The following is a 25680-nucleotide window of genomic DNA, read 5'->3' on the forward strand; positions in this document are numbered from 1 at the left end:
AAATTATACCTATGAGAACAAAGCTCAGTGAAACGTCACATTGCCTAATAACACGACAAGACGTAACTAGCAATTATGCTCTGTTACTTATAACAAGATTCAGCTTAGTGCATAGGAGCATGTACCCTTTGACTGTATGAAATGTATGTTATTTGCCTTCATTGGTAATTTGAATAATAGCATAGCTGTAAATATATTCATTCCCAATAAAACATATTTCTCTTACTGACAATTACAGTTTCGTTCTGGATTTAATCTAGACCACAGTCCTCATCTTGCTTTTTGTTCGTTTGCTTACTTTTCTACTTCTGCACTGCTGAACTTTTTGAGGGCAAACATCTGAACAATTCAAGAACTCTCAAATACACAGCAGCACAAAAAAACATTTGAACGATATCTACCATATAGCAGACAGGAAACTGGGGGAGATGTTGGCTCTGCTCTGCTGGAGGGGAAATGCTGAAAGGTACCATAGCGCAAGACCGTTTCCTATCTTGCTGTCCAATTGCTAGAACACCTAAAGACCAAAATGCTTCCCTAGCATGGTTTTCACTAAAGTTTGGCCCCAGGAATGGAGGTGGTTTTGGTGCCAAGCACATAGGAAGTACCCTTCAATGTGAATATGACTGCTAATGTAAATGCCAACTGTTTCCCTGTAAGCTAGATGGGATGCTAGGATTACCTCTTCCAGCCTGTCCCTTTAACTCAATATTACTAGAGAAGAAATCCCGCAGTGATAATCAATGTTTCAATTCTTAGAGGCACCAACCTTTTACAGCTCCCAGGTGTACTGGGTAACGACAACAAATTAACAACTGAGAATATTTCTGTAGCTTGCCTGAGGATGCCAGTACCACTGGGGTTGGACAGTTTGCGGTTTACTACGGGGACTGCTGTGACAACGAGAAATAAGGACTAGGGGACATTGAGAGAAATAGCTTCTTAGGACTGGCTCTTTCCAAAACAGTTGCACAGGACCCACCGCTGGGCAAACTATTTCTCCTCTCTCTCCTGGCATATTTTTCTAACGTGACACATCACTCTCTGCAGGAAGTAATCAGCTGTCTCTTTCAGTTGAACCCTGCAAGTCTAACCTGGTTAAAATCAAGGGGCGCTAATATATAGAGAAATAAGAATTGAAACAGCGTCACCACCCATTTCAAGTTATGACTGGCCAGAACAGAAACAACATGCGTAGCCAGGGAAAGCCATGACTGACTGGAGAGAGATGGGTCAAGAAGGAGAAAGCCAAATAATCTTATTACTGTCCCTCCATTAAGAAGACTACAAAGAGCTCAGCAGCCTCAAGGGTCTGAGAAATTAACCTCCCCAGTGACAGCTAACAGAGAGAAACCTTCTCGAAACGGGAAGTGCTCTTAACATGCCTCTTCTAGGTTGAGACTGTGCCTCAAACCCAGTAGTCTCTGGCTTTAACAGAAGCCTATATTGTAAAACAAATATGTAGCACTTAGGAAACTCATAGCCTTGTAACCTAGCTGTAAACAGTCAAGAAAGGTCTGTAGAGCGCTTTGTGCTGCTTCACCTTCCATGATGAACATTCAGAAGATAAGGATACATGAACATTAAAAACTGCTGAAACACGATAGCTGAATTAAAGATGCAGAAGATACTCCTTTGCAACTTATTCCTGGAGTGAACGCTCATTCCTGGTGCTCAAACCCGACAAAATGTAATACTGAACTTCGCAATTAGCTTACACAAAATGGTCTTGGTAAAAATTTTATAAGTTATCTCTGTATCTACATCAAACTCGCTGTCATTCTGCATTTGGCTCTTTGCATAAATTATCCTGGGCATGAAGCATTCTGAAAAGCAGAACTATTACTACTTATCTATCTGATGTAGGTATACCGGAGGCATGGAAAAAGGCATTCACTAAAGATTATATTCTAAACTGATGTTCCCATTATGATTTTTTTTCTATATGACTTTTCTTACTATTCCTGCATTTTTTAAATGTTTTGTGCTAATTATTCTCTCAGCATGGAAAAATCTTGAGAATTCAAAGTTAGAAAACTATGCTGGTTACAACACATCAGACTCAGAGCAGGTTTATGTAACCTCATGTCTAATATACTGCTGAGGGTAAACTTTTTTTTTTTTCTCCTTGCCTTCCTACTGAAATTTCAATTAGTTTAAATGAACTTGAAACTTTTAAAGAAGAGCCAAATTGAGTCCTGGAATTCCAAGTTAGTTGGAATCCACTTCAGAAGACTCCTGTGCTTAGGCTGGATTACCCAAAGCTCTCTATGATTTCTTGGAGTGTATCAGACACCTACACCTTCTGTGTCTATCAAGTAAGAAAAGCTGTGTTTATTTTGAACAAATGTTTCAGTAGATCAGGCACCAAAAATTAAAAAAAACTGAGAGTGGGATCAAAGCACTTCTGTTCTCTTAAATTTTGCAGAAGAGGAGGACAAGAAGAGAAGAAGAACAAACTCAAATGAGTCCACACTGAATTTTACCTGTTATTCAGATAGTTTCTGTAAAATCAGAAGAGACAGTACTGTCTATCACTCAAAGATCTTAGAGGACAGATGAGAACAGCAAAGCTTCATTCTTACTGCTGTGCACTCTTGATATGAGGAGATAATTGTCAAAACATAGACCTCAGCTGTCAGATACCTGGAAGATCTGGTTAATGAAATGAACATAACAAAGTTGCTTGGTTCAGGTTGGAACTGTTATCTCCTGTCCCCAGAGAGGATCAAAGGAGGGACATGAATTGTCAGATTAGCAGTTCAGCCAACGTACAGAGGAGGTGGTGTGTATTTCCTCTACACCCACGGAAGACTTCAATACCTGCAATTAAAGCACGCTAAAAGACGAGTGCTTTTAAATGCCAGATGATCTGTCTCCCCAACTTACGTTCTCATTAGTGTGTTGCCACCACTGAGCCTCTCCACAGGATGTAAGCAACCATCTAAATAACCTTCCACATTGAAGATCTCTGTCTATGAGTATGCAATACTATAATCACACTGAAAAGGTACTCTCTGTATTGAGACTCCCGGGAATGAGGTAGAGGAGGATGAGGTTCACATATGGGAAAGCTAACTTCTGTTGTTTGGCTACCCAATCTCTGCAATACCATCAGCTTCATTAGGAGTCCTCCTACTCTCTGCCCCCAAACATGTCTGGTTTTGTATTGCTAAATAAAACATTAGAAAGCTACTCCATCACGTTCTTCAGTTAGCTCAGCAGCCTTTCTCTTTCTAATGCCAACTATGGACCAGCAGGAACACCTTTAGCCTGCTCCCCCTTCCCTCAGGGCTCATCCTTCTGCAGCCTCTGGGTGTCCTTTCTAGCACTCACCAGTAACCTCAATGCCTTCTGGACCAGCTATGAGTATATTGCTCTCTCTGAATAGGCATCTTGTCCACAGCTTGTGGAAAACGTGCCTGAGAGTGCCCAGTGGTGCTCTGCTTGGGAGGGACTTTTTGGACATGACTGGGCTGTAACTGAAATTCTTAATGTTTGCAGAGAGCAAATCCAGCTTGGTGGGGAGCCCTCAAAAGGTCAAAAGAGATACGGTCTTAAGCAATCTGTAAACTCCAGTCATGATGACAAGGCTTGTTTACTACAGCTGCTTATTAACTCAGGCTTGTTAACTCTTAACAAGCACAAGATGCTGCAACTGCTCCAAGAAACGTGCAATCTAAGCAGGGGTTATGGGAAAACTTTTGAGCAAAACAAACGCATTTAAGTGAATGGTTAAGCTTGCAGTAGCAATTTGAAGAAATTAAACTGATTCTTTCCTTCCTATAACACAAATGGCGACTATGTATAAGAATGGCTCTTGTTTATTGGTAATAGTAGTATCCCATATATTCTTTTATTTCTTAACCAATAACAGGAAGAGCAGCTTGAGGACAAAAGAATATCATAGTTCCTTCTTTCCTAGAAATCTTTCTGACATGTATGACCCTATTCCTGCTGGCAGAACTGTTATTAGGGTATTTGGCATAACATGTCATCTTCTGTGAAATCTTGTACGGACTGCGTAGGTGGTTCCTGCCTCTTATTTCTAACATCAGACAACACTGCCTCTGTCCTTGCCCAGCTCAGGATCTTCCAGTTCCAGCAGACTGTTGTTATGAGACATGAATTCCTGTATGAAATGGTTCCAAACACATCTTCAGTCCATTAGTAGTTTGTGCCAGCTGCATTATGGCTAACTAAAGCAGTGCAGAACACTAAGAACAGCAACAAATGCCTATATCTGCATCCCTGTCAGGACAGAAACTTTGTGCTTGTGTGTGCCATCCTTGTCTAAATCCTTTCAATTATAATGCAAACCAGCACCTGTTTTATATCAGCTTCTTTGCAGCATGCTGATTGAAAGGGTCCTGACGTCAAATGGATCTGAACCCAATTCTTTCTCTCTTTCAGTCATTCTTTGTAATTTGCCCCTCATGTTACAAGATATTATAGCAGAATAGTTATAAAGTACGTCAGGGACAAAATTTTCAGTAGATCGAAATTGATGTAACAGCACTTCTTGAAATCCCACCTGTATAAAACAGCAGAGACATCAGCCAAGCAGATGGATAGTGATTTTCACCTGCTCTGCACAGGTCTGCTAACAACACTGGGAAGGAGTCTGGATGTTTTCTACAACTATGTCTGCAATTCTGTCCTTGCCGCAGTCAAGAAGGCTAGTACACAAGGCAGGCCAGGGCTCCATGTAAAAATGGCACAGGGGGCCTTGTGTTCATACAGCTAAACTCTCCTTCCCACAACAGAGGATGGCCTCACCCATCCTTCCTACTGGACACAGTCTCCCATACCATGCCAAGATATTTCCGGGAGACAAGTAGTTGGCCCGATCCAAAACTGCCACGGAACATGCTCAATATTAAACAAATTTGTGTTCACACCATTGCCCTGGTTGTTTGGGATGTTCGTGTATTTGTACTGTACAGTCCTGCCCCTCGTTACAACAGATACGGAGGTCAAGTGGCATGTCAAGCATCTTCACAGACTCCCAGAACGGTTGAAGTTGGAAGGGACCTCTGGAGATCATCTAGTCCAAGCCCCCTCCTCAAGCAGGGACCTCTAGAGCATATTGCCCAGGATCACATCCAGACGGGTTTTGAATATCTCCAGCGAAGGAGACTCCACTACCTCTCTGGGCAACCCGTTCCAATGCTCTGTCACCCTCACAGGAAAGAAGTTTTTTCTCAGGTTCAGATGGAGCTTCCTGTGTTTCAGTTTGTGCCCGTTGCCTCTTGTCCTGTTGCTGGGCACCACGGAAAAGAGTCTGGCCCCATCCTCTTGACACCTTCCTTTCAGATACATGCATACACTGATCAGATCCCCTCCCCTTCAGGCTTCTCCTCTCCAGGCTGAACAGTCTCAGCTCCCTCAGCCTTTCCTCGCAGGAGAGATGCTCCAGTCCCTTAGTGGCCCTTCGCTGGACTCGCTCCAGGAACTCCAGATCTCTCTTGTACTGCGGAGCCCAGAACTGGACACAGTACTCCAGATGTGGCCTCACCAGGGCTCAGTAGAGGGACAGGATCACCTCCCTCCACCTGCTGGCAAGGCTGCATCCCAGAATACCAGTGGCCTTCTTGGCCACAAAGCCACGCTGCTGGCTCATGGACAACATGACCACCAGGACTCCCAGGTCCTTCTCGGCAGAGCTGCTTTCCAGCAGGTCAACCCCCAGCCTGTCCTGGTGCAGGGGGTTATTCCTGCCTAGGTGCAGGACCCTGCACTTGCCTTTGTTGAACTTCAGGAGGTTCCTCCCTGTCCAGGTCCCTCTGAATGGCAGCACAGCCTGCTGGTGTGTCAGCCTCTCCCCCCAGTTTAGGATCATCAGCAAACTTGCTGAGGGTGCACTCTGTCCCTTCCTCCAGGTCATCAGTGAATACGTTGAACAAGACTGGACCCAGCACTGACCCCTGGGGGACACCACTAGCCACAGGCCTCCAACTTGACTCTGCATTGCTGATCACAACTCTCTGAGCTCGGCCAGCCAGCCAGGTCTCAATCCACCTCACCGTCCACTCATCTAGCCCACACTTCCTGAGCTTACCTAGGAGGATGTGATGGGAGATAGTGTCCAAAGCCTTGCTGAAGTCCAGGGAGACAACATCCCCTGCTCTCCCCTCCTCTACCCAGCCAGACATCCCATCATAGAGGGCTATAAGACTGGTCAAGCATGATTTCCCTTTGATGACTCCATGCTGACTACTCCTGATCACCTTCTTGTCCTCCATGTGCTTAGTGATGACCTCCAGGAGGAGCTGTTCCATCACCTTTCCCGGGATGGAGATGAGGCTGACAGGCCTGTAGTTTCCTGGCTCCTCCTTCTTGCCCTTTTGGAAGACTTGGGAGACGTTTGCTTTCTTCCAGTCCTCAGGCACCTCTCCTGTTGTCCAGGACCTTTCCAAGATGAGGGAGAGTGGCCTAGCAATGACGTCCACCAGCTCCCTCAGCACTCATGGTGCATCCCATCAGGACCCATGGACTTGTAGGTGTAAAGTTTGCCTAAATAATCCCTAACCCAATCCTTCTCCACCAACAGAAAGTCTTCCTTTCTCCAGACGTTCTCTCTTGTCTCCAGGGTCTGGGATCCTTGAGTGCTGGCCTCAGCAGTAAAGATGAAGCAAAGGCAGCATTCAGTATCTCTTCCATGTATCCTTCATCACCAGGGCACCCACTCCATTCAGTAGTGGGCACACATTTTCCCTAGACTTCCTTCTGTTATTGATGCATTTGAAGAAGCCTTGCTGTCCTTGACATCCCCGGCCAGATTAAACTCCAGCTGGGCCTTGGCCTTCCTTGTCGCATCCCCGCATACTCAAATAATGTCCCTATATTCCTCCCAACTGGTCTGTCCCTTCTTCCATCCCCTCTGGAAGCTTCTGTTTTGCCAGGAGCTCCTTGGTCATCTATGGAGGTCTCCTGCCCCCTTTACTTGACATTTGCTTATAGGGATGCACTGCTCTTGAGCCTGGAGGAAGTGATCCTTGAATATTAACCAGTTATCTTGGGCCTCTCTTCCTTCTAGGGCCCTATCCCTTGAGATTCTTCCAAGTAGGATGCTGACGAGGCCAAAGTTAGCTCTCCTGAAGTCCAGGGTTGCAATCATAATTTTTTGCCCTGCTCCCTCCTCACAAGATCCTGAACTCCACCATCTCACAGTCATTGCAGCCAAGGCTGCCCCCAACGTTCATATCTCCTCCAACCAGACCTTCCTTGTTTGCCAGTACAAGGTCCAGTGGCACATTTCTCTCTCTTGGCTCCTCCATCACCTGCGTCAGAAAGTTATCACCAGTGATCTCCAGAAACCTCCTGGATTGTTTGTGCTTTGCTGTGTTTTTCCTCCAGCAAATATCAGCGTGGTTGACGTTCCCCATGAGAATCAGGGCCTGTGATTGTGAGGCTACTTCCAGCTGTCTGTGGAAGGCCTCATCTACTTCCTCTTCCTGATCAGGTTGTCTGTAGCTAACACCCACAACAGTGTCACCCACGTTAGTCTGCCCTTTAATCCTTACCCATAAGCTCTCGACTCACTCATCATCCGCCCATAGGTGGACCTCAATACAATCCAAAACCTCACACCCAATCATTTAAAATTCAGCCAAGCTTTGAAAGGATTCCTATGCCTGTATTTTAACATTCAAGAATGTTTAGAGAAATATTTGTTTTTTGCAACCAAATTTATATGAGATGGTAATTAATGTCTAGATTTATGTCTGTATTTTGGCAAGAGCTGTACTAATGGTGAATGGGTAGTATCTGCTAATCTACTACCTCTCCCATTTCTGTAGGATATCCACGTAGATCCACCAAGCCTAGGGCTTTGTTCATCTCCGATGTTCACAGTCACTGACTAATTGCCTTTAATTAAAGAAAAAATATCTATCCACCACTATCTAATCCATTCATCAGATGCCTGATGACTAATAAAGACCCTTAGGAAAAGTCTAACTAGCTAGACACAGCAGAGTCTAGGGAAACGTTCAAACACAGTATGTATCAAATGACATCTGTAATCAAATGATCATTAGTAGGAGCATTTTGTGTCCTGTCACAGACCCTGACAGATCATTGTCCTTTACCCAGCTAATACTGTGTATTAATCTTATTCAGGAAACAACGTTTCACAGCAGGCTTTAAAATCAGGACAATTCAGAACTTGTCAACTCATAAGTAAAGCGCAGCACAGTTATTCGTTAAGGAGGCAAGGTGATATTTTCCAAAGACTGGAAAAGTACAAGAAAGTAAGCAAATGCCCTTTTCCACTGTGACGTTAACACAAGACTCTGTATCACCTTCCCAAGAAGATCACTAAAAGCCAAGCTTACAGTTCAATTCAATGCCATGTGACTTAACTGAAAGCCTCTAGAAAACCACCTACCAAGAAATATATTTCTTCCCTTTATTGTCCTTTGCCCATAGCCCTTCCACACTCACAGGTAGCTCTCCCATCCACGCTTTAATGGCACTTGTGCTGACTCAAGTGCAAGGCATTACAGGCACCCCTCACCTCCCACGATCTCCACTATGGATGATGGCCAAGCCTCTGTGACTACATAAAAACGTAACTCCTCTAACAGTCATACTGAGACTCAAGTGACTGTCTCCAGAAAGGTTAAACATGGATCTCACCTCCATCCTTTTCACCTGTGGTCTAACAAGATGCTCTTCAAATGATTGGGACAGCAAGAAAAGGCAGGCTCAAAGCATTATAGGGGCAGACCCACTATGAAATTACATTTGATCAGTACCTGAATGTTTTAAGATATAGCTCTAGACTACAAAGACCACCTCCTCTCCCTTTTTTTCCTCTTTAAACAATAACAACTTACCTGAGCTCCTTCTGGAGAATGGCAAAGCAGTATTTTCTGAGAGCTTCTGCTGGAGCACAGATCAGACAAAATAGAATGGCCTCATCATGTATTCCAACTGTATTTCCATTTATTTAACTTGCTGGACAACAGCATTTATATGAACTTTCAATCAGTCCATCTTACTATTGGCTCTACACAATTAGATACAGAGTCCTACCTTACCCTGGATAAAATTCGTTCATGTTTAGATACCAATTCCACTAGCAACAAAATTGAACTCTGTTCTTGCATTTTTAAGAATTAATGCACTCTTAAGAATCTTCAGACCTGTTTTCCTGTCAAAGTAAGGTGATTTTGTGCACTGGCTTAGAAGACTCAACAAGTTCATAGATAACTTTTAGGAGGTAGGAGATTTATAGGATTTTACGTTCCAAGAAATACCGAGAAATATTTTTTACCAAGAAATATGGCACAAAGGGATATTTATATGTGCTCTTCTATCTAAATTAATTTCTACCAGATACCATTTTCATGGACAACAGCATCTCTTTCAAAGATACACACCAGTGAGGAATAAGGCATCCATTATTTTGACCTCACAGAATCATGAATATTAATATGGATCCAAAGAGTCTACACAGCGAAGAGGAGCAACAGCCTTCTCAGCATCGAGGAGTAGACACAAAGACAGGAGAGGCAATGCCATGAAAGAAACTTTTCCAGGAACCCACAGGGGAATGCAAAATCTGTGGAATACTGAGAGTTGTTGGGCCATAAAGAAGCTCTAGAAGAAAGGATGCAGGCCTGAAGGGTGCTTAAATAAATAGAAAATAAAGCCGAAAAGTATATGTCAAATGGGTCAAAGTGCCAATCCCTGTTGCATAAAGCTGTCCACAACCTACTGAGATTTACTTTAAATAAAAATTTCAACTCACCCTTTGACCTGGTAAACCAGGGAGTCCAGGCTTGCCTTCTGGACCAGCCACTCCCTTTAAAAGTGAAAATATTTTTAGTAAATTAACTGAGCAGGAAAACCTAATGAAGTATATAACCACTCCCTAACCCTTCTGTGCTACTGTTATGTATGGCTGCCTAGATTGGTCCCACCTGATAAAGATGTCCTGTGAGCAGAAAAGAATAAGAAAACAGGATAGAGAAAAGTGGTAATGCCCTGATGAAATTCAGAGTACGCAACTGTAGTTAGATTACATAATTAAAGCCAGATTTAACTCTGTAATGCCTCTTCATGATGCCATTAATTTAACAGAACCCAATCAAATCAACAGTGTAATACAATAAACAAATGAGAACTGAGAACATACGTGCTATGTGAAAACGAGGCATCAGTGATAGTTTTAAGTGAGATTTCCTGATAGGGTTGCATTATAAAATATAACTAGAAGAAGCTGCAATTAAGCCAAAAGTAAGAATGTCACTGTGCCTAAACTGTTGTAAAAAAATGTGATATATTTCCCGTTGAGACGCATACGCACATACTCCTCTCTTTTACTGCTCATCTGTGCAATTTTTTAGCGAGGACCTTGTAGAATAAGGCCAATTCCTTTTGTAGCAGCTGTTCTCTGCACTTCATTACATGATGGCCTGCAAGTCACCAGTGTCTCTCTCTGAGATGCGCTGAATGCCATTCAGCCCCTCATGAAGTTAGAAATAGGAAACAAACAGCTTCTGCATGACAACGGCCTTGAGGCAAAGTCTCTGATCCATGAAGAAAACAGTAGGTTAAAGGCCTCATCTAAACCCTTAGTGCCTGAACACTGCATAAGACTTTGCATATATCCCTCAGACTAGTTTGAATTTAAGCTTCTGGGATTTGTAAGTAGTGAGGAAAAACAACTCACTGGAGGTCCAGTAAGTCCAGGCTGGCCCTGTGGTCCTCGTGGTCCAGGCTCTCCCTACAAAAAAATAAAATAAAGAGAAAAGTGTTACAATAGCTGAATAAAAAATTATGCAGGTGCAGCATTTGTGCTGGTCATCTGTACAGGACCGATATGACCCTTTTCCTTATAGGTCCCAAAGAGCCAATGCAGAGACCAGCTGGTTTTCTCTTTAATCCTGGGGCTACTGTAGTTATCAGCATTTATTAGACTGTATACAGCTCAATCCACCCATGCACAGAAGGCGTTTATCCATAACTGACTCTTTGTTTCTCAAAGGTAATAATAACTCTACCAAAGGCACTAGGTTATCTTGGTTATTCCAGGAAAACACTGTGGGTTGGGATTCAGTGCTGGAGAAGAGGAGGATGGTAGCTCTTGAAAAAACAGCTTCCACAGGTATTTCCTGCGCTATTATGTCCTGGCTCCTCCAGGACCAGTCCAGCTGTGAAGGGCTTCAAGGTATCACGTATATGATAGATATCATTTATGTTTTAGTTTAATATAATTACACACAAATTCAAAATATAAATGTTAGTATTCATATCGTGGTTTTTTTTTTATATAAAAATTAAGAGATTGGAGGAACTAGTGTCCTTTCTTTGTTCAAGCACTCCTGTACGGAGATAAGCGCAGCATAAAACTCAAATACAGTTTCACTTTTCCATTAACACTTGCCTGGATTTAAAGAATTGTTCTAGGTAGCTGACTCTTCCCAATTTACACTTTTCATTCATGTTAGATTCACTGCAAACTGGAAGGACATTATCCTCTTTCCTTCCCCATTTATTCGTTCCACTGTAAGTAGGAAAGCTTGCTTCCTGATGTCCTGACAATGCTTCCTAAACTTTGCAATCTTAATTTTGAAACAGCACTTTAAAGCAAAATCTGACCTAACAGGCAGTTGAACTCTGTAAAAGCATCCTCATAACTGAAGCATAAATATTGAATCACTCTTACCCGCTCTCCTTTTATGCCTTCAGTATGTACCTGCAATGGAACACAGAGTCACAAAAGAGAAAAAGAGGAAAGACAACACAGAAGTGCCAGGGTGCAACTGTCCCACAAAGTCTAGCTTTCTCTCCTCCCCATTCCCCCAGTATACATGCTAACCGCCACAGCTCCTCAAATCCTATTGTAGGCTGCGGCATACTTACTTGAACAGCTCGGACTGACTAGAGGCTTGCTCACCCAGCTGCCCATAAAGTGATTAACATGTATGTGTGGCTGTATAAACAGCAGGAACTTAATTCATTACCTCCTCTGTAAAAATAAGTTGGTAAGTTCCCTGGCTCTTGCTTTATTTTAAACAATATAGTTCTGTTAAATGGAGAAAGCATCATAAAAATAACGGGCCAACTTCAGAGATGACGCAAAATCCAGACCTTCCTTCGGGTCCTCGACGTAAGCCATCGTAAACAAGACTGACAGCTGTCAGTCTTTCAGCCTGTTCGTCACTCGCCTTCTGAAACCTTCAGTGCGCTTTAGGACAAGGCGTTGCTCATTTCCAGGTTTTATGAGTATCTTTCAAAACCTGTTGGCAACTACTGCCGCTTCACTATTTTCACAAGAGACAGTAAAAATGCTCCTACCCAAAGAGGCCTTCTGAGAGCTCTCTCTTTCTCCTTGCTTGGTTTCTAACACTTTCTGAGTAACAAAACTGCCTGCTGCCTTCCACACGATAACCAAGAAGCTTCTCGCTCAGTTCTTTGGCACAGCGCTCTAGTTAACGTTACCGGTCTTAATGTCTCTCTAATGCCTTCCACCAAGAGTGCCATACATTGTTGTCTTCCAATTTTAACCCTTTTTTTTGGAAAGTAAGAGGGATAGTTCCCAACTGCAGAACTCAATTCTAGACCTCCTTGCCATATACTTTCCAGCAAATCATCTTCCGTTTGCAGAAGATCTCTTCACACAGAGGATACTAAGATCTGCATGACCATATCCCCCTTCTAGCGACACCACTGCGGCCTCTGAAGGTTCTGCTGATGGCAGAGGGATGCACAGAGGCATGTAAAACTTGTGTCAAAGGAAAAACGCAGCCCTCCCTATTTTCTCCGTTTGCTATTTCATCACAGCCTTCCTAATTTCAGCACATCAGCTCTGCATTGTCTCATGCTCCACTATGACTTTTTCCAGATACAAGGCACCCAGGGAAGATGATCTCCCCTGATTAGAAGCTGCTTTCTTCCATCCTCTCAATTTTCAAATCCCACCCATGATAAAGGGACTCAGTAGTTCAACTCCATTCTGAATTTTCGTTTGCTTTTTTAACTTCCACAGTCTCTACTTTCCAAAGCTGGCTGGGAATCAGCCCAGCGACTGTCCTGGAAGACAGTGAGTCATGTCACGGCACTGCTCACTCTGAAACACCCTAGGTAAACACTTCCTTTGTCCCTTCAAGTCCCAATCTTCACATTTCAAAATCTCCCAGGATTGTGGCAAGTGCATCTCCACGTTGGAATAAAAGAAATTCCTTCTTCAGAAATCTTCACTGTTTTAAACTTCACTTTGTTTGAAAATCTATTTAAGAACATCTCTCACTTAATAGACCCCTCTCATCCCCAGTGTCCACCTTCTCTTCTCATGCAATAAAGCTCATCATGTTTGTTAAAGTTTAGGAAATAAACAAACAAACTTACAGAAGTGCCTGGCAGTCCTGGGAGCCCTGGCTCACCCTGTAAGCAAATACAAAAGACATTACAACAAAGAAAGCTTCCAATACAGTTTTCAACTGCTGTCATACATTCTTATTTTCTATACCATTCCAGAATTAATAGATACGAACATGCAATCACATTTAACTCAATTTTCTCTATTCTGTAGGTGTATAAATGCAGGAAATGATTGCCTTCTGTTTCACTCTGATGCTACACATTGATTTCAACAGCATTTCTTGATCAAAATGAATGATGTGTAGGATCCATAACATTAAATTTGAGCTTCAGAAATCTTATAACTGGTGTACACATATCACACAAAGAAACCTGCTTGATGCTCAGATCCCTAGCAGCATCTGCAGGACTGAAAGTCAGGGGCCAACATGCTTTTGTTTGTTAGCAAGCACACATGCAAAAATTCCTTGCAGGAAAAAAAAAAAAGCAAGAAATGATGCCATTTTCCCCAAGCTGTTTTACACTACAGTCATGCTGCAAGTGATTGCAGGACACAGAGATACTACAGGTACAATGCATGATTTATTGCCTTCCAGTCTATCAATTCGTTGTAGCACACGCATCTCCAGCACTGCCCACTACTTATTATGCTGTAAGACTAAGCCTCCAGAAGGTATCTCCTTTGCTTTAGGTGTGCACTGATGCAAAAATTATCATGTAGCTTCCTTTCACACACTTTCTATTTCTTCCTTACTCACGTAGCAACCTGAATGACCTAATGCATCTTTCATGCTCTCTCTCTTAAGGAAAGAAGTTTAATTACTATTTATTATTTATTCTACTGAGAGTCTATGCTATGGCAGAAGAACTAAAGAGACACAAACGTCAGCTACACAAAAAAGCAATGGGAACAAGGTGCTAAACATCTTTCAAAGGGCCAAATGCAGCCACTTCAGGGACAGGGACAAAGCGTTTTGGACTCACGACTGCTCTCTACTTCATACATCCCAGTGCACAAAGAGATCTTTCTACCTTTTGTCACCTCAGTAAACGTGCCCTGCTTGTAGGTGCTTTTGAAACCTCATCTATACCACTGGAATTTGAGCGGAAAGGTAAAGTGAAATACAGTGATTTGCTTCTGATCTCTGCATTCTTGGAGAAAAGGAGAAAGCAAATCCAAACTTGTACACATCTTTCCTTTAACATCAAATAAGTAGGTAGGAAATATCAAAACCACAATGTCAGCTGGAGCAGGGGAAGATAAGGCTGCCCTGGAAGCTTTAATAACTGTCTGTAAAATACCAAGGTAAAAATGCCTGGCAACAGCAGTGAATAATTATTAGGCAGGTAAGAGGGCAGGGCTGTGACTCTCATTTGATTGACATTTTTAGAGTCAGTTGTACATCAGCTGTGTGAGAGAACCAGCCTCCACATGAACTCTTGCTGACCTGCTGATATTTCTATTCACCTTTCTTAACTGAAGAGTTTCTGGGCCAAACTACTCTCTACTTCTTTCTACTCCTATCAACAAGTTTAAATCCAACAACAGAGGAGCTATAAACAGGCCTGATGTACCTCTCCCTCATACCCATTCCAGATTAAAGCAACATCACTAAGTCAGTTCATTTCTATACATAAAAGCCTCACATACACACAAACGAGAGACATATTAGGCCAACATCACTGCCATTTCCAGAAGTGGGAGCCCAAGGAGGAATTCATAATCTTGTCTCCAACCCCCTCCCATGCACCCCTTCCCAGCTCACCTTTTCTCCTTTGCTCCCACTGGCACCTGGAGGGCCTGGGCTGCCAGCAGGGCCCTGCAAACAGGTGAACCGTGCATTAGGATTTGCCTCCTTAGAGCTGACACCATTGTGCAGGGAAACTGGTCAAGTCTCCCACAATCCTGGTATTCTTGCAAAAAACAAATCAAGTCTTAATATAGAATTTGCAGCAATTAACGCTTTTATGCGCAAAAGGCCTTGGTTAAAGGACAGAGGGAAAACTTTTGTTCTGCCTACTCCAGGTCATCGACTGGAATTCACCTCAAAGTTCTGGTGCAGCATACGGCTGCAGATTTGGATATCAACAGCAGAAATGATTACGTCTCATTGCGCTGGGGCAGGAGCTGATATAACACACACAGCTCCTTTGGGCCCTACTTTGTAGCAAGAAAGGGGGATAAGGATGGCAATGCCACAACAGGCACAACAGCAGCAATGCAATTTCAGCCAGTTGAGAAGGGCTGTAGTTCAGGGAGTACATCAGCGTCAAAGACAAAATCTAGGATAAAATTCAGGCATGAAGATTCGCTCTCTGCTAGACATGAAAAAGGCAGAAAAACTTCAGAATAACCCAGCTTCTATAATGGAGTGTCACTTGGAGAAATTGTTTCTTAGAAGTAGTAAACAATCAGCATCCACCTTCGCATCCCTCTGCAATTTCTCACTTCATCCACACTTACTGCAAGAATAAACTAGTCCTGTAAACAATGTAATGGGCACAGCGTACATAGTTCATTGAGATTCCAGTGCTGTATCCAACAGAGGAAAACGTTTCCATCTTATAAGGACAGTGATAAACACTAACTAGAAAAAATAGTTCATGGCATAGGGTACATGGCTGAGGAGCAGAGGAGACAGAAAGCGACGGTTAACTGTCAAATCTCCCACGGAGAAGCAGAACAAAATTTAGCGCACTGGAACCTACACCACCTCCCAGAGAGGAAGGCGTACCTTTAACAAAGACTAAGACTGCTAATGACACTATATATAACTTGCCATCTAAATAGAACAGATACGTCTGATATGGAAGCAAAATTACTTCCCAGTAAAATCAAATCGAAACCCTGGCTGCCAAAAGAGAAGGCGGCGTTTGGGCAGTACACGGCTGTCGCGCTTTGCGGACACGTTCGGCTTAGACCCAGGCAGCCCTCTGCTTCGTCCGCGCGAGCAGCTGAATTGAAAAACTGGAGACAACTTGTCCCAAGGAGGCAGCATGCCTCCTCCACGTTTGCAGACTCAAAAGCACACCTCCAAACAGGCCTTTCCAAAGAGGGAAACAGCAAGGGCTAGCAAACATAGGAGTCTGGAATTATAGGCTTCAGGCTCAAGGCTGGCAATGATGAGCTGCACGACTTTTGGTTAAGTCACATCACTTTTTAGCCTCTGCTTCTTACTCCACCCTTTGCTATTTAGACCAGGTCTAAATAGGTCTTTGGGAGTGTTGCCTCTCATTAGGTGTAGTTCCTAGAGTAATGAAAACAGTCTTACGGGATCTAAGGATAGTAGCTTTCCGACAGGCAGATAAAGTGTTATTTAGCTAATCAGCAGAAGCTTGCTGGTCTCTTACAAACAATCAGAAGAACAAGAGAGACCATCTTTCTGGCGTCATCTTGGCTGCGAAACACTAATAGTTCAAAATCTTTCTTACTGAAAACAAACGAAACATGTAATTCTGTTCTTCTTTCATTTTGTGACAGGAAAAATCACTTTTACAAAAGTCAGGCTCACACAACTGAATTTTTAGGTGTGTTTGCATATGTCTTTAACGGAAATTAAGACAAGCATCTTTCCTATTATGGTTAAGGCATTTGTATTTCCTTTACATGTATACGTGTTATATTACAACACAAATCTCAATTTTAAAAAACGTGCAAACACAGATCCTTAAAATAAGGAGTCCAAAAAACACCAGTAAAATGGGGTCCTTTCATGACGCAGCAGCTAGCTGGGATAAGTCTCAATTTTAGAGTCAGCTTCCACTCATTTCAAAGAAAAGCCTCTGGTCACAGAGTATTTGCCACGTACCTGTTTCCCCTCCGCACCCGGCTTTCCAGGGAACCCATCTAGGCCTTGTTCTCCCTAAAGTAGGAACAGAAAGAACCACTATAACTCAAATACAATGCGTTTAGGTCACCATGCTGCAAGAGACACCCATGCTCTCTGCTCCAAGGGAAAGGGCAAAAGAAGAGCAATTCAAGTCAGCCCAACAGTGAAAATGGCTAAGGTACTGTTCTGCACGTAAGAAGTTCACCTCTGTACCAAAAAAAAAAAAAAAAGCTTAAGAGTGTCTAGTAACAAGGAGACGAACTGAGTTTAGTCAGCAGGAAGTATTTATCCTCTCTAACTTCGGTAGCTCTTAGAGCTTGTCTATCTAGAAAATTTAGCATCAAATAGTTGGGATGCGAATTCAGAGTCCAGACACAGTGGTGTGGTGGTTTTCTACGTGGGCAACCCCCCCCCCAACCGCCTGCTGAAGTGGGTTCACGTAAGCTGGACAAAGTGCACAATGAGAACACTACACTGAAAAGAGCTCTACAAAAATAATGAAGCCACAGTCCAGCAATAGCTCATTTTTACCCAGTTAACAAAGACCTTTGATTTTTCACCTTTGCTTTCCCTTTACCTGAGGGAATCAATTAATCCATTCTTATATATCTTCAAAGCGGGAGAGTCCCCAAGCTCTACAGACAATCTATTCTAAAGCATTATTTTTCCAACCCGTGGATATTTCTTCATCTAAATCTGACTTCTTGCTGCAGTTTCAGACTAGTATTTCTTTCCCTAACCCCCTGGACACAGAGAACAGACCGTTCTCTTCATCTTTACTATAGCCTTTTATGTATTTCAGGACTTGCAAAACTCCCCCTTCAAACTTCCCTAGACTAAACAACCTCAGTTCTTTCTACTTTTCTTCACGGGTCACGTTTTTTTAGACTTCTGATCATTTTTGCTGCTCTCATTTGGGAACTTTCCAATTTTTCCACATCTTCACTGTAGTTTGGTTCGCAAACCGGACACAGCTGAGGCCTCACTAACTCTAAGCAGAAAGATTAATTCGTGCCTTACAAACTACACTTCTGTTTAAACCCCAGGATGATATCGGCCTTACCATAAAGCCCCAGCCCCTTTCTGCAGAACGACTACTTTAATCAGCTGTTCTCATTCTGCACCAATGTGCAATTAGTTTCCTGCACACATGCAGCATCTTGCAGTTTCCCCTTCTCAACGCCATCTTATGCTTTAGGGGATTGTTTTCAGGATCATTTTGAATTCTGACCCTGACCTCTGCTGTACTTCCAAGTCCCTCCCAGCTTTGTCTCATACTCAAACTGAATAACCATAGCCAGTATTTTATCATCCAGGTTCGTAATAACAATGATGAGCAGATCAATGACATCTTCCTGCAGAAGTCTACTTTTCTATCTGGCCTGCGGCCCTTGCCTTTCTAGCCTCTAACTTAAAGCTCTTTGGAATAGGGATTTTCTCTTACTGTGTAAGCTCTTAAACCTCTAAAACGGAACACTGATTTTGCTTTCAGCCTGCACATACTACTGAATACAAACAATTAAATACACATTGATAATGCTAACACAGATGTACATGTAAAAACCAATTCTATAAGTGTTCTACAAGACAGTAAAATGTTAGTTTCACTCTATTTTTAAAAGTTTCAGCCATTTTACTTCTGATTAATAACCCACAGTACCAACTTCAGACCTCAGTTATTATCTGCACACCAATACTTACAGCCTTAGATTTAATTACCTCCTTTGGAAAAAATACATTGATTCAGCAAGTCAGAAAACGATCCGCAAATCAAATGATTTTTTCTTTTGCCTCCTTTAAAAAGTCAATCCATCTTAAAACAAAAATGTTATTTCAAAATGATGCATCCAAGGAATGGAATTAAGGCACCTATAACCCACAGAAAATACTAGAAAGCCAGTGATGGACATTCTAATCTATTCTCCTTATAACTGTGAAAACCATTGCTCAAAAGAACATTTGCAGTGTCTGACTGAACTGTGAGTTTCCTCAATTTGAGACTTTCAGTAGGCAGTCTGGTGAATTGCTGACAAAATGACCACTATATTCTCCAGAGAACTTTTTAACATCAATATGCTGCAGCAATGAGTACTTCACACATGTGGATTTAGCTGCCAAAAGAGAATAAGAGGCAATATTCTTACTGCTATTAATGGGGACTGGGAAAGGCAAATGTATTATTTATACAATTGTATACACCAGAGCTGTTTGAAAATGCTCCAAAATGAATTATGCTTCTAGTTGCTTCTTCAGAAAAATCTGTCATTTTAATTTTTTTTTTTTTTCATTCTTTGAAAAAGGCCATTTAGGGAAAGCAATGTATTTTTCTAAAACAAAACAAAACAAAAAAAAACACAATAGAAGAGTTTTATTCTAAAATGTTCATTTCAAGATTCTGTTCCTCTGTGCTCTAATGTTTTTCCTGCTTTCGGCCATGGAACAAAACGGTCAGGAGTTGTAAGCAACTGAGGGAAATCCCAATTATGCACAAATTTCAGTGCTGTTTTCGATTTCTACTAGTTAGAAGGTGCAACAATTTGTTGAAAACACTATTCCCCAAGAGTCTGTGGGGCCCTGGCATGGTGGACACAGTGCACAGACAGACCTGGCAGCAGTCCAGGCCAGTCGCCTTCTTGCGTGCCTTCTCAAATACAGCTTAGGAGCTGACAAGCATTTACTGGCTTACACAGTAATGTGCTTATATAGTAAAATCAGTGCACCATGACACGTTGAACTGCTGCACATGCCCAAACTGATGCGGCAAGTATCACAATCAAGGTCTTTGCTATACAGCTTTTGGTAGCAGGGCAGTCAGGGCACACTTACCTGTGAGAAGTTTAGGTGGTCTATAGAGAGCCTACTGGATGTGACAAAGGACACGAGATAGCCATCATTCATACTGTGCAGTGGTTTTCCTAAAGTGCAGTCATAACGGGTAATACTAGACCTGGGAACCTCACTAGAAAACTTCTACATTGTCATTTGAGGTCCCAGCGTATACGAATATAACAGCAAGATGCATTACAGGATACTCTGTCTTCTGTCATACTAGGGTGCTAGTCCAATAGATTAGTTTCCGTGCACAGGCTAGATATAAGAAGCCCTTTTTCCCTTAGGCAGATTGAAACACGGGTTGCGTAGGTGTCAGTATTCAAGTTACAGACTGAAGAGCAGAAAAGGAAATATTTGGCCCGCCGCATTAACGCCCACTGTTTTCACAGTAGTCCCGACTGGTAGAAATTAAAGCAATGGCAGTGAACGTTGTGAGAACAGCATGAAGGCCCAGTAAATCAAAGAGCAATTGTTGTAGCAGAGATCTCAGCTCATATAGCTGTTCCAGGAAAAAAAGGAGAAAAAAAAAAGAAAAAAGAGAGGAGAGACTACATTTTGTACAACCTGATCATGAAACAAAACCCAATTCATTTCTTTCATACTTTAATCTTTGTCTAGCTTAGTCAGCTGTCTGCCCACTCACTGCTCCAACTTCCTCTCCCATCGCGGTGATGTCAGAAAGATGCATTTTCTTCCGGGAGCCAAATATTCTAGCAGATTAGACAACCTTGCCTCAGGAAAAGCAGCTGAGGTACTGGCTAGACACAATACATTGAACTAGTCCCACAAAGGGCTGAGGCAGAGGCCTGAGGAAGATAAAGTAAAATCCAGCACTTAGCACAGTGGTGAGAAGAGCTAATACGAAACTCAGTCACGGCTACTTTATCATAAACAACAAAGCAGATGATGGGAACAGGTACCCCAACACACAGTGAAGCAAAATGCTATATCTCACACTAAGGATGTATTGATCATTTGGTCCAGTAAGTTCAAGCTGGGTGTAAACCTCAGGGTCTCTTCTCACTCTCCATCTCCTTCTGGAGAAAGACCGAGTTAGCAAGCTAATAACTTCCTCCTCTGCACAAACACATATAGCAAGATATCGCTAAAGGCAGCTTCAACGCAGGCACAACTGCCAGGTCAGCACTGAGACAGTCCTGTCTCAGAACTGGTTTGGGACATCAGTAAGATAGGCCATTGGTTGGCACGGCAAATTACTTAGAGCTGGCAGGGTATGCTCTACTACCTGTTTTGCCCAAGCAAGAAAAGGGGCACCTCTGTATAGGCAGAGAGAATACCTCTGCCCTATCTCCCTCAGCTTGCCAGGACAGGACCAAGCCAGCACCCATTTCTCCTTGTGAGGGCAGCAAAAAGTATTTTTGCAGGCACTTCCGGGAACCGTCAGAAGGTCTGCATCAGAAGTGCAGGCACATCTGAGATCTCTCTGAACGCAATGAGCAAACTGAGGTAATGAAAGGATTTGTACCTGCCCAGCTCTCTTTTCAAACCTTATTCCAAGCATAATAGGCACTTAGCCTCTTTCCTGTAAAATCACGCTCAGTGATTTCTATCTGTTGCACAAAAACACTGTCAGGGGTTTGTAAACTGGAACAGTCACAGCCTGCTTTAACTTCCACTAAAGGCTTAAGGCTGCCTTTGCTGCCTGGATTGGATTGAGGATACTTTCCATGCTATCAATACCATAGGCAGCTTTCCTCTCGCTCAGTACAGGGCTGTGGTTTCTGTGGTCATTCTGGGTGGCAGAAAACTATCAAACTACTACTTGATTAATCCAGCAGTTCCAAAACCACCTGTGTTCTGATATCAAATCAGAGTCCTGTGCTACAGAGAAGGTATTCCCAGACAAAAGAGAGCAGAAAACTGGGGAGCAGCACCAGTTCTGTGAAGCCTTTAACAGATAAAGTGCCTGATACTGATTCAAAACTGAGTTACAGTGATGGGAGAAGACAGGAATGTAAGAAGCTGGATATTGTGAGAGACTGATAGTGGGTTGGGGGAAAGGCTGTGTTCAGAAGCGGTCAGCGGTCACTGAAAGCTCCCAAGTGGTGTGCGCTGTGTGAACACTCTGCTAGTTGTCCCCAGTGACATCCCTTCACTCCATCCTCCTTTTCTCTCCTCCATGCCCAGCTATACACAAAAGATAGTCGTTGAGGATGTGCACAGCAGACAGCAGATCTGCACCTCCTCTGGGAGGTCACTCCCCACAGCACTGGGAAGCTCAATGTAGTGCAGAGACTCCCCATCATCCATCTCCAAAGCCTGGCAGCTCTCCCCACCTAAAGAGCCAAGGGTGAAGAGGAAGAGCAGCCTGGCTTTTCCCAGCACGCGGCCAGTCATAGTAATACCTTGTCTCCTCGCGTTCCCTTTTCTCCTCTTTCTCCTTGTAGACCCTAGAAATAACAGCAGAAGAGATTACAAAACTTAATCCAAGAAGAAAACATAGTCAGCTCATCTAAGGAGGAGCTGGTTTAGTCACCAAATCACTGGTCGTGTCTGCACAATCTATTCAAGCTAACCTTGAGGACTTTTTCATTGCTGCCAGTCCTCAAACTCAGCCACAAACATTGTCTAAGCAGACTCTCAGAGCGGGGGTGACCTGTGGGCCCAGGAACATCTGTAATACTATATCGCCACCAGACAAACGTCCCTCCCACCAGCAGCAATGAGGAAGGATAGGGAACACACCACAGCAGCAGACATTCTGGAAACCACCCACTGCTCCGTATTTTTCATGTGCTTATAAACAATGGGAACTTAGGTAGAAGACAAAATCAACGGAAAAATCTATTGCATGAGCAAGAAGAAAGAATGTGTGTGTGTGGTGGGTTTGAATATGGTAGCTAGGCAGACAATAAGTACCTCTGAGAAGTCACAAACACTGAATAACGCCTGTCCTGGGAGCCCAAATCCATTTCTGAACTGTTGAATCAAATGCCAGAGTTCAGAGAAATGTGTAATTCAATTCTTTCCAGGCACACCAGACCCATTTGCTGGGGTTTAGTTTGAAGAATAGCACAGGCAATTAACTCAATGAGCAGGCATGGATTTCACCTTCCCTTGGTGCAGGAAATACCTTGTACTTTACCTTTATTGTAGCAACTGAGCAACTAGCTAATGACTATAATCAGACAAACATGCTCAGTCGATAGCAAGCTCCCCAAAACTGCCACAACATAAACATTTCCTATTCTAGCACATTTGTATTTTAAACTGTAGTCTGCTTTACACTACTGTGGAGGTTCACTTCCGAGCTAATGATGACTACCTGTCTGGGCTTATTTGGTCCACAGGATGATTTAGTTAACTGTTAAGATAGTCAGATTTTTAAGCCACGAATGATGGGGAGCAAACTCTGCACAGCTCTGTCCATCACTAATGGCCTAAACCTAGCCTGTACCACTTCCCATACAGCAAAGCAATAATCTCACCACTTCCAGAAAGTGGATGCGAAGAGGTTTAAAATATGACCCCTTTAATGCACTAAAAACTATGGGGCCCTCATGTACACCGAGCAGATGATTACAGCCTTGCTACTCACCAGCAACCCAAGCTAAATGCCAGTCTGATGACGGAAATGAATAAGGGGCTCGGCAACAGCGCACCACAAATGCTGTACTGAGTGCTTTACTTCTCACACAGAAGAGTGACTCAAGGAACAGGAAGGAAGTATTCTCATAGCTTTGTCCATTTTTCTCATTAATACGACAAGACTCTATCGCATGGCAGGTAATGCCATCCCCTTATCCATTTCAAATCCTTCAGGCCTAATACAATTCAGCCTTAGACTAAGCTAAACAGCACGCACCTGGACAAAGACAAAAGTGCACAAGCTGTTTTGAAAATTTTGGGTCTCTTCGTAGTAAGTTGTAAAGCAAGAACTTGGCCAGCACGGGGAAATCTTTCAGCGCACGAGCATGTCTGGTATGCCGCTGAAGTGCACTGGTGTACAGTCAGGTCATTAAGCCTCAGTAAATCCAACCAGCCTTTACAACACCAACTTAAAGGTTGCCTCCATTACGACCAAGATGAGACCACAAGACAGAGATGCTAACTGGATAGCCATCCAATTTATTTTGGCCTCGCTGTCTGTTTATTAAAGGTAGGATGGTCTTCTGAGCTCAAAGTGCTATACCCTGACAGTTTTGAAAACACGACTGGAAACCTGCTGAGAGGTGCCATTTTTGCTTGGTGTTATGATGAAACTTTCAAGCAACCTTCAAATGGTGCATCAACATAAACCACAGCAATTGCATTACAGTGGGAACATCACAAAATCCTCAGTTGTTATCTTGGTAATCAAGTAATTTCTACAGACAGTTCTCTACTGGTGAGAGGTCTGTTCTCATTTAAAGAAGTCGGAAAAAACTCAGTGAAGCCAGGAAAACGTCAGTATTTGAACATAGTAGAGATAAGTGGTGAGACATAACCTACACCACTTAATAAGTCAGAGAGGTGAGCAGACTCATTGAAAAAATTGAGAAAGTTTCCGGACTGCCAAAATGTAATAAGAGTCATGACTTACCGGTGCTCCTACGTAGCCTTTAATTCCTGGAGGACCCTGTTTTCCTTCAGACCCCTGGTAAGGAATTTACATAAAGTAAAACAATAGAAACTGTTTCATGTAAAAGAATAAAATAAATCAGTCAGAAATGAAACTTGCACCTCCTTGACTCACAGCAGGCTGTTGAGGCTTCTTGACTGTCTTAGTGCTACTACACAAAACGTTGTCCAACTTTCCAGCTACTTACCCAAAGCGACACCCAAACACTTTCCTGTGTTCCCAGTGCTCAGGCATCAGTGGTTATGTCAAGTTCATTATAGTTTTACCATTCTGCTTTCAGCCTTGCCCTATAAAGGTAAACTGACACGTACAAGTTCCTGTAAAGGTTGTTTCAGAAGTTTTGGTAATGTCAATAGCTGCATTCCTTTGCCATTTCCCTGCCTGTTGTGCATACTGGGCTTGGTCTTACCTCCTGAACATGGCATTAGTGGAATAAAACACAGGCATACGCTGCTTCAAATTCCACAGCAAATGCCACATGCCAGCGTAAACGAACAACAGACTTCAAGTGTTGCCAGCTATTTTGAAGAATTGGTGAAAAGGAACAGATCAGAACTACATTCTCCTAATATATTTATGGCATAAAAGACCAAATTTTCAACTCAAATCAGTGAAATACAAGAAAAATCAGATTTGTTTCAGCAGTCCTTCAGCTGATTATGCACAGATGCTCCCACACCAGTAGTGGGTTAACTGGAAGGCAGAGAGCTCTTTCTGCATGCCTACAATATGAAGATGGTCTAGATCCTCAGCAGAACATTACCAGTCCTCCGTCTAATCCTGTGGAAACAGCCTGGGCCTGACAAGGTAGCCACGTGAATTTGGTGGGCTGTGTTAGTTCACCTACTTCACTGATTATTTTGTTACTTACATCACTTTCCTTTTTCCCCTCTCTGGTTAATTCCCGTATCAGGATGCCCTAATGGATAAGGCTTCAAAAACAGACCAAGATTTTATTCTTAAATGATCATGAGGTTTCATATTGACTGATATTTTGTATTAAAAAAAAAAAAAAAAGCACACCCAAACCCAACATTAAGAATGCAAAGTGTGTTTGCAGTGAACTCTCAGCAGAAACAGGGCTTTGTTGTCCAAACGCCA

At 42.8% G+C, this 25680-nt stretch overlaps 1 protein-coding gene across 4 annotated transcripts in view; it reads right to left on the reverse strand.

Moving 5' to 3' along the window:
• The window catches only part of COL22A1 (collagen type XXII alpha 1 chain), a 237521-nt gene that overhangs the window by 80305 nt on the left and 131536 nt on the right, over positions 1-25680 (reverse strand). For all 4 annotated transcript variants that reach the window (XM_068933389.1, XM_068933387.1, XM_068933388.1 and 1 more), the window contains 8 exons: positions 24541-24594; positions 22364-22408; positions 17145-17198; positions 15102-15155; positions 13363-13398; positions 11681-11710; positions 10685-10738; positions 9761-9814 (listed from right to left, as the gene is read on the reverse strand). In XM_068933389.1, coding sequence (XP_068789490.1) covers positions 9761-9814; positions 10685-10738; positions 11681-11710; positions 13363-13398; positions 15102-15155; positions 17145-17198; positions 22364-22408; positions 24541-24594 — 381 coding nt within the window. The remainder of the gene's footprint in view (positions 1-9760; positions 9815-10684; positions 10739-11680; positions 11711-13362; positions 13399-15101; positions 15156-17144; positions 17199-22363; positions 22409-24540; positions 24595-25680) is intronic.

This window comes from Struthio camelus, chromosome 2 (assembly GCF_040807025.1).
Source record: "Struthio camelus isolate bStrCam1 chromosome 2, bStrCam1.hap1, whole genome shotgun sequence".
NCBI lineage: Eukaryota > Metazoa > Chordata > Aves > Struthioniformes > Struthionidae > Struthio > Struthio camelus.